The sequence below is a fragment of the Anarhichas minor genome, unplaced genomic scaffold, assembly GCF_050575085.1.
Source record: "Anarhichas minor isolate MPS153535 unplaced genomic scaffold, ASM5057508v1 ptg000023l, whole genome shotgun sequence".
Taxonomy (NCBI): domain Eukaryota; kingdom Metazoa; phylum Chordata; class Actinopteri; order Perciformes; family Anarhichadidae; genus Anarhichas; species Anarhichas minor.
Window position 1 is genome coordinate 6,616,141 of NW_027466469.1, and position 9,285 is coordinate 6,625,425.

At 39.8% G+C, this 9,285-nt stretch overlaps 1 protein-coding gene across 1 annotated transcript; it reads right to left on the minus strand.

Moving 5' to 3' along the window:
- Positions 1-7,594: 7,594 nt before the first annotated feature.
- On the minus strand, positions 7,595-7,963 carry g0s2 (G0/G1 switch 2). Its single transcript, XM_076096913.1, has one exon. It carries the CDS (start codon positions 7,961-7,963, stop codon positions 7,595-7,597), a length of 369 nt encoding a protein of 122 aa, XP_075953028.1.
- Positions 7,964-9,285: the final 1,322 nt, after the last annotated feature.

A 9,285-nucleotide genomic window follows, 5' to 3' on the forward strand; every position in this document is an offset into this window, starting at 1 on the left:
AGGATTTTTTGGTAGACAGCAGAATTCATGGTTCCATTTACCACAGCAAGTCTTCCAGGTCCTGAAGCAGCAAAACAGCCCCAGACCATCACACTACCACCACCATATTTTACTGTTGGTATGATGTTCCTTTTCTGAAATGCCGTGTTACTTTTACGCCAGATGTAATGGGACATACACCTTCCAAAAAGTTCAACTTTTGTCTCGTCAGTCCACAGAGTATTTAATTTATTTGATGATCTGAAACATTTAAGTGTGACAAACATGCAAAAAAATAAGAAATCAGGAAGGGGGCAAACACTTTTTCACACAACTGTAACTACACACTGCTACACTGTTGTTTGCTGGTGGTTGATTTTTGCACTACTGTTTTTTACCTAGTTAGTTAATTTAACACTATTCTATTTCATTGTATATATTGTGCATTTTTCTTTTTTTTAATACTTAATATTTTTGGTTACTCTGTTACCTTGCTTAGTTTGTATGTCTTTCTGCTGTAACATACAAATTCCCCCCTGAGGATGAATAAAGTATATATACAGGTGCTGGTCATATAATTAGAATATCATCAAAAAGTTGATTTATTTCACTAATTCCATTCAAAAAGTGAAACTTGTCTATTATATTCATTCATTACACACAGACTGATATATTTCAAATGTTTATTTCTTTTAATTTTGATGATTATAACTGCCAACTAAGGAAAATCCCAAATTCAGTATCTCAGAAAATTAGAATATTGTGAAAAGGTTCAATATTGAAGACACCTCGTGCCACACTCTAATCAGCTAATTAACTCAAAGCACCTGCAAAGGCCTTTAAATGGTCTCTCAGTCTAGTTCTGTAGGCTACACAATCATGGGGAAGACTGCTGACTTGACAGTTGTCCAAAAGACGACCATTGACACCTTGCACAAGGAGGGCAAGACACAAAAGGTCATTGCAAAAGAGGCTGGCTGTTCACAGAGCTCTGTGTCCAAGCACATTAATAGAGAGGCGAAGGGAAGGAAAAGATGTGGTAGAAAAAAGTGTACAAGCAATAGGGATAACCGCACCCTGGAGAGGATTGTGAAACAAAACCGATTCAAAAATGTGGGGGAGATTCAGAAAGAGTGGACTGCAGCTGGAGTCAGTGCTTCAAGAACCACTACGCACAGACGTATGCAAGACATGGGTTTCAGCTGTCGCATCCTTGTGTCAAGCCACTCTTGAACAACAGACAGCGTCAGAAGCATCTCGCCTGGGCTAAAGACAAAAAGGACTGGACTGCTGCTGAGTGGTCTAAAGTTATGTTCTCTGATGAAAGTCAATTTTGCATTTCCTTTGGAAATCAGGGTCCCAGAGTCTGGAGGAAGAGAGGAGAGACACACAATCCACGTTGCTTGAGGTCCAGTGTAAAGTTTCCACAGTCAGTGATGGTTTGGGGTGCCATGTCATCTGCTGGTGTTGGTCCACTGTGTTTTCTGAGGTCCAAGGTCAACGCAGCCGTATACCAGGAGGTTTTAGAGCACTTCATGCTTCCTGCTGCTGACCAACTTTATGGAGATGCAGATTTCATTTTCCAACAGGACTTGGCACCTGCACACAGTGCCAAAGCAACCAGTACCTGGTTTAAGGACCATGGTATCCCTGTTCTTAATTGGCCAGCAAACTCGCCTGACCTTAACCCCATAGAAAATCTATGGGGTATTGTGAAGAGGATGATGCGAAATGCCAGACCCAACAATGCAGAAGAGCTGAAGGCCACTATCAGAGCAACCTGGGCTCTCATAACACCTGAGCAGTGCCACAGACTGATCGACTCCATGCCACGCCGCATTGCTACAGTAATTCAGGCAAAAGGAGCCCCAACTAAGTATTGAGTGCTGTACATGCTCATACTTTTCATGTTCATACTTTTCAGTTGGCCAAGATTTCTAAAAATCCTTTCTTTGTATTGGTCTTAAGTAATATTCTAATTTTCTGAGATACTGAATTGGGATTTTCCTTAGTTGTCAGTTATAATCATCAAAATTAAAAGAAATAAACATTTGAAATATATCAGTCTGTGTGTAATGAATGAATATAATAGACAAGTTTCACTTTTTGAATGGAATTAGTGAAATAAATCAACTTTTTGATGATATTCTAATTATATGACCAGCACCTGTATATATATCGATCTATCTATCTATAACGAGGTGTTTCAGCTGCAGGACAGCAGTGAAGGCCCAGGTATAAAATGCATGGGCCGCCACTGCTTTCTGCAATTCACCTTTTGACCCCTAGTTAAATTAGTACGGTGTGTAGCTGGAGGGTTCATAATTTTGTCAAACGTATAGACAGAATTCAACCTTTCTGTAGAGGCATTAATGTCAGAATAGGATTTTTGACCTTTTTTAAGCAGACAGTAAAAGCACTTCAACTCTGCAGAAAAACTGTTTTTCATTTGCCAAATAGACTTAAACAGACTTTAACCACCTGCATAGTCTCATCAATCTATGTGATGAACTTGTCACAAATGTGCACTAGTAAAGAGAACCCTAAATTCTGTCAAACTGAGATGTAAGAGAAGAAACCTTAACAGGCTAAACAACTGTAATTGATCCTTAACAGACCACAATAAAGCCCTTAAATGCTGCCTGTGTTAGTCTGCCTTTGCCTTAATCATTAAAGCATTCACCATTTAATTTGTAGTCGAGTTCAGTTATATGACTGGTCTCCAAAGCTACTAGAGTGAGGATTAACATGAAATGTTCCTTTTTTAAAATTAAATTAATCTTATCTTATGTTGTATGTCTCTTTTATTTTGTACATACATATTTATTTATTTATTTTTAATTTATTTTGTGTATGTTATATATTTAACTAATTATTTGGTTTAATTAGAGAAGAAATATTTTTGATTTGCTTATTTCTGATACTGTTTAAATCTCAAAATGCATTTTATATCATCTGGTTTATACCTGTGAATATACATGACAGACAAAATGATAAGAAATAAAATTATTTATTATTTATCATTTTAATAGAAATTGAAATGAGCATTGACACGACAACATTCTTTATGTATAATGTGTATGCATTGCTATTTTATTTATTGTATTAAATCCAAAGCGGCAGAAACGACAAAACCACTTGCACCTTCATCTGGTCCCTGCCGCAGCCAGGAGACCACTCCACCAGGAGGAGAGCGGTTGGCAGCTCTGGGACACGGATGCCAGCGGCTGCGGCAACTAGAATTCAGCCAGCACAAACCCCAGCACCAGGAGTCACAGCAGGCTGGATATATCCTGACTCCAGTAACTCACTTTTGCCTCTCCAGGTACTGCAAGACTCAAGTTGTACTACAAGACTCAAGTTGTATTGCAAGACAGGACGGGCCGGGGCTAGCTGGTTAGCATGCTCATTTCAGTAGATATCTCTGCAACACAATACATAGACATTTTTGACATAACATCAACACTCTAACTTCTTCACATTCTGCTGATAACATTAGCTCATATTTTGAATGTTTTCAACTAGAATTCTGGTCCTGATGCACCTTGAACTATTCACTATTATATCACTGCTTTGAAGGTGATTCACACAGTTATATCAACTGTATAGAGGACTGACAGTCAGTTTAGGTCAACTGTGTTCAGAGATTTGAGGGTCATGAGTTTCAGCCCTGACATAGGCCATCACTCAAGCTATTCTAAGACCAAAGAGTATCATGTTGACTCAGGGTTATATTGACCACCCACTCATGTGTGTGCAGACTGTGCACGTGTCAGGCAGCATTGTCCTTTTGTTGGCTGTGCTATATCAGTGAACCATGCTGCTGGATCTGTTGGTGACGGAGCTGAACCATCCTGTATCCCTACAAAACCTGCAGGCGCCATCAAATCACCGTGGGTTCAGGGCAAACCGTCAAAAGGGCATCTTAGGGATAGTTAAAGGGATAGTTTACCCCAAAATTAAAAGTACATTATTTTACCTCTTACCTGTAGTGCTATTTACCAATATGGATTGATTTAATTCTAGTTTAGGAGATATCGGCTTTAGAGACGTCTGCCTTCTTTCCAGTATAATGGGACTTTATGGCACTCAGCTTGTAGTGTCACAAAAAAATACATTTGAAAAACTCAACAGCAACATCTCTTTCCTGAAATCATGACTGTTGCTCAAGATAATCCACAGGCCTTGTTGTGAGTGGTTCCATATAGGAACTTATTTTCTTTCAACCATAGTTCCTACATGACACAGCTTTGTATTTTTAGTAGTGCTGGGCAACGATTAAAATATTTAATCGCGATTAATCGCATGGATTTTTTGCGATTAATCGCGATTAATCGCATTGTTATGGCAAAGTTCAATAATGAATTCAAAAGTAGTGTATTGCGCACTTTTATTTAAAAAGTACTGCTATATGAACAAAAGTGCAATAACATTTGGTTCAAGAGATGCAGGTAGCATGTTTTATAATTAATGTGAATATAATTCATACTTTGTTGGCATCTTATTCTGAAAACCGGATGTTCGTCTGAAGAAACCGGATGTTGTCTCACGTTAATGTTTCCACTAACTTTCAAAGTCCTTCGCTCGCTCCCGATCTGTGCCGTTTAAATGCGTTTACTGTGAATTTCAGCATATAGGTGCACTAACATGTAAGTGTCTGCTGAGTTGACCACGGAGATCCGGGTGTCTGCTGACTTTACTGCAGCGATGTCCAGTAGTCTCCAGGGAGAGCAACAGCTGGTGCAGCTTCTCTCTTTATTTCTGCCCCCCCCTCGACCAGAAGCGGAAGTCGCCTTTTCTCTACAGCAACCCTGAAGGGACATCATATCTCCAATACAAAATGATAAACATGAGACAGTCTGTTACAATAATAATAAATAAAAAATACTTACCTGTTTTTTTTTGTGTTTTTTTGTTGTTTTATTATTATTATAATTTTTTTTTTCCCATCTCAAAAGGCTCAAGGACATACACACACGTTCACACACACGCACACACACACACACACACACACACACACTCGCACACACACATACACAACTGACTATAGCAGTGGTTCCCAAAGTGGGGGTCGCGACCCCTAGGGGGGGCGCGGTGGTACTACAGGGGGGTCGCGGCTTCATCACCAACCCACACACACAGACGCACACATACACCGGTAAAACAATATAAAATAACCGACGTGACATGCACTGTGTTCCAACCACGCCACCAGAGCGGCTCATGTCACAGACCGACTGTGGCAAAACCAGCGAGAGCGAGAGCGAGCGCGCGCGAGCGAGAGAGCGAGCGCGCGCCCGAGCGAGAGAGCGCGAACGAGCGAGGGAGAGAGAGAGTGAGGGAGCGCGAACGAGAGAGAGACACACAGCGACACAGAGCGAGAAAGATACGGAGCGACAGAGAAAGATAAAGATTGGAGTGGAGAAAGACTACCCACTACTAGGCCAAAGAGCTATGGGCATACTGTTGCCTTTTGCCACATCCTATTTATGTGAAACAGGGTTTTCTGCAGTTGCTGCAATGAAGACCAAATACAGATCAAAGTTGAACATTGAGAATGAACTGAGAGTAGCTATCTCCAACCAGCAACCCCGCTTTGACAAAATCTGTAAAGCAAAGCAAGCCCACACCAGTCACTGATTGATATATATGAATAGGAATATACATAGGAATATGATCACAAAATAATATGGTCCATGTAGACCTGCACACCTTGTTCATAATTGTGTTATTTTATTGTTTGAGAAAACCTGATGTTCAATGTGAGGAAATACAGTATATGTTGTTTGCACTTTGTTTGAAATTAAGTTAATTGTATTTACAAATTATTTTATATATTTTTTATTTTATATATATTTTATTATTGCTATTTTTTTTTCCAGTTAAACAAACTGAAGAATAAACTGTGAAGTGATATGTACTTATTTTAGAAAGAAATAAAAATATTTTATACAGTTCATGCATTATAATGCAATTCATTAAAAACCAAGAAAAATTTGGGGTCGGGTTGCGGGGGGGGGGGGGGGGGGGGGGGGGGGGGTCGTCCAATGTTCCTATATCATCAAAGGGGGTCTTGACAGAAAAAGTTTGGGAACCACTGGACTATAGGATGTTTGCTGGCTTTTATCCCACTGTTCTTGTCATCCTCTTGTTGTTATGTCTATGTATTGTCTCTTGTCTTTCAATAAAAATAAAAAAAATAATAATAATAAATTTAAAAAATGCGTTAACGCGCGATAAAATAATTGTCGGCGTTAATTAATGAATGTGTTAACGCGAAATTAACTCGTTAACTTGCCCAGCACTCATTTTTAGACTTTAACCATACTTAGCTGTACCACCCAAGCTTGGTCCTCAACAGGAGGTCACAATTGGTATATTTGGGGTACAAGCTTTACTTATTGCTCATTCTTTTAAACTTCAGTTGATGGTTTTCATTTAGGAGACTGACTGTGAGGACAAACTATGCTGAAGTGAAATGTTAAGGATAAAATGCTACAGCTGTGAGCCTGTGTGGACTGTTAATTTGTAATTAAACTCTATCTCACTCTCCATTAAAAGATTGTTCAAACTCAATAAGGTTATAAAAATACATAAGACCGATATTTCTGCAGTGATCTTATTTGTCTTGACAAGCATAAATCCATCTGTGCTAAATCCTAGTTTGTTGGTGAACAAAATGTGCAGCAAACGTTTGAGAGAGTCAAACCAGAGGGAAAGCAGACTTTATAAATAAAATCAACTTTATTGGTATGAAAAAGATTGTATATTTACAGTTTATACACATAACATATGTATAACAACATGTGTAGCGCTGCTGTCCTTGAACACAGTGAGTGGGTGGATTGGCAAATCAGATACATCCACCAGACGACAGGCGGCGCTACACAGCAGCTTACCGCAGCCAGGCAGACCGTCAACACCGCTGCCTTCAGGTGCTGCTCATAAACTCCTAACTTCAGCCTCCCAACTTTGGATTGTAAAACATTAAAAAAGGGACCTGATAGGGGGGTTTTTTGTCTAGTGTTTTCCTTTTTTTCGCAGAAACCAAAGTCTGTGTTCCAGCAGCAGAATAAAAAAAGTTTTTTTGTAGCACACATATATTTCAAGGATCATTTGAGGTTTTCATATCTTGTAACCCTGATTAGATTCATATCCACACCAACATTCAGTAAAGAAACATTACTCAAGGGATGAATAAGAGAGAAATTACTGTTTTTCAAGTAAACTTATTGTGACATTGAACAATTCTTACAATTGCTGAAGACACAGGGATCCAATCGGAGGATCCCAATCCCTGTCTAACTGAGTGAATGTACACTTCTTTTATACTATATATAGTATTATTGACATGAGGCCTGTCAAAAGTATTAATTCTCCCATGTAGGCTGCTACTGGAGCCTTCGGGGGTCTTTTATGTGCATCCAATGCATAAAGGCATAACATTTCCAACAGCACTTGTAGGCGTCAATAACAAGCAGCACAGAATGGCAGGCAGCTCAGACACTTCTGTCTCTAGAGCTTCAGATTATGTACGTGTTGCACAAGTTGGTGGTGTGGCAGGAGCAGTTCCCTGATAAATATCTCAAGTCACTAGGTGCTGACCCCTTTGGCTTTAGGAAGCGTGCAGCCGGTTGGCCATGCTCCGCTGGCTGAGTTTATGGGTCTTGTGGAGGTTGGTGCTCATGGTCACGGCCACTTTTTCATGAGTCAGCTTCTCCTCCTCCTCTTCCTCTTCCTGACCCCCTACATCGCTCTGTATCTCGGCCTCAACAATTTTCTGCTGCTGAGCAAACATGAGGACCATGTCTGCGTCCATGGCTTCACCAGAGGAGAAAGGGTGACACACCGTCTCGACCAGGCTAATTAGCGTCCCCAACACTGCAAACACCGAACCCACCAGGTAGACCTTCAGCAAACCACAGCTTGGTTTCTGACTCAGCATCTCTTTGGCGAAGGGAATCAACTCCTGCATGCTTTCCATTTCCAATGGCCGAGACGCACTGATGAAGGTTGTATGAAGACCTGTTAAAAATGAACATGAGATGGTTTCAGATGTGCAGATATACTATTTTTCACAATCATTGTAAATGTAATACCTTTGGCTATTCAAACTGTGTTGAAAAAACTACAATTTAACACAATGCTTTGGGTTTTGGGAACTCTGCAGCCATTAGACCAGGTATCAACTCAACACAAGTTAGGCAAGAATAAACTGCTTTTTGAAAATACACTCATGTAATAGTCTAATATCCCATTATGGAATTTGGCCTAAACACTTTAACTGCTGATATTTCAAAAGGACTTACTGTGATGTACTTTGTAGTTTGTTCCAGTCACAGGTTGATCCTACTCATGAGCTCCAGTTTGTGGCAAGAACACACCTTTGCTGGATACTGCGATCATTTATAGCCCCACTCTCTCCACCCACACAGTGACAGCTGCTGAATATTCATGAAGCACGGAGGATCTCTGAGCCAGAAACTTTCACCCAGTCGACTATAGGCTTATTACACTTATTGCACTGTCACTAATATTCCTTCTTATATTCTATCAGAGCATCTGTTGTGTTCAAACGTGAGTTTACAGTGGCTGCTGTACTTTGAAAGTGTCACAGTAACATTCTCAGAATGTATGTGTGTGTGTATTGTAGCCTCTCAACTAGTGAAGTAGATGAGGTCTTATTGGTACCATACCAAATGTACAGTACTGTGCCATACTATAGACAGCATCATACCCAAATGTTGAGAATTGTTAAGAAACAAGCTAAATAAAGAAATATTTCCACAAACATTCACTTAGAAAAAAGTAAGACACTGTAGGATAGGACACTAAAATGAATGAGAACTACGCATCTGTAAAGTTTTGTGTATGCATCTTTTACGGTTGCGAAACCATGGCAGCGACAAGAAATTTGAATACCTGGCGAAGTACTCGAAACCTCTTCTGTGGTTGTTCCTGCCATAGGTGTCTCCAGGAACACATGTTGCCATGATGAGACACACACAGACAAACAAGGTAAAAACAATACCAGCGTCGCTGGTGAAAACAATATTATCTAATTTCTGAACATCTCTGACAAGAGTATTTTTTTATGTCCTCCGGTAATTTACATTGTGCCCTGTATGACTTGGAGCAACTATAGGCTTCATTTGTGCTGTCAATGTGTTAATGTTTGAATGCTTTCCTTTGCTAATGTTCTATTTAGTTGCAGCATGCTGTTTGGTGAAGCTGTTTTCTTATATTAACTTGTGTTTTGTCTATTTGTACGAGTTTTAAATAAGTTGGAGAGCGCTGAGCTGACTA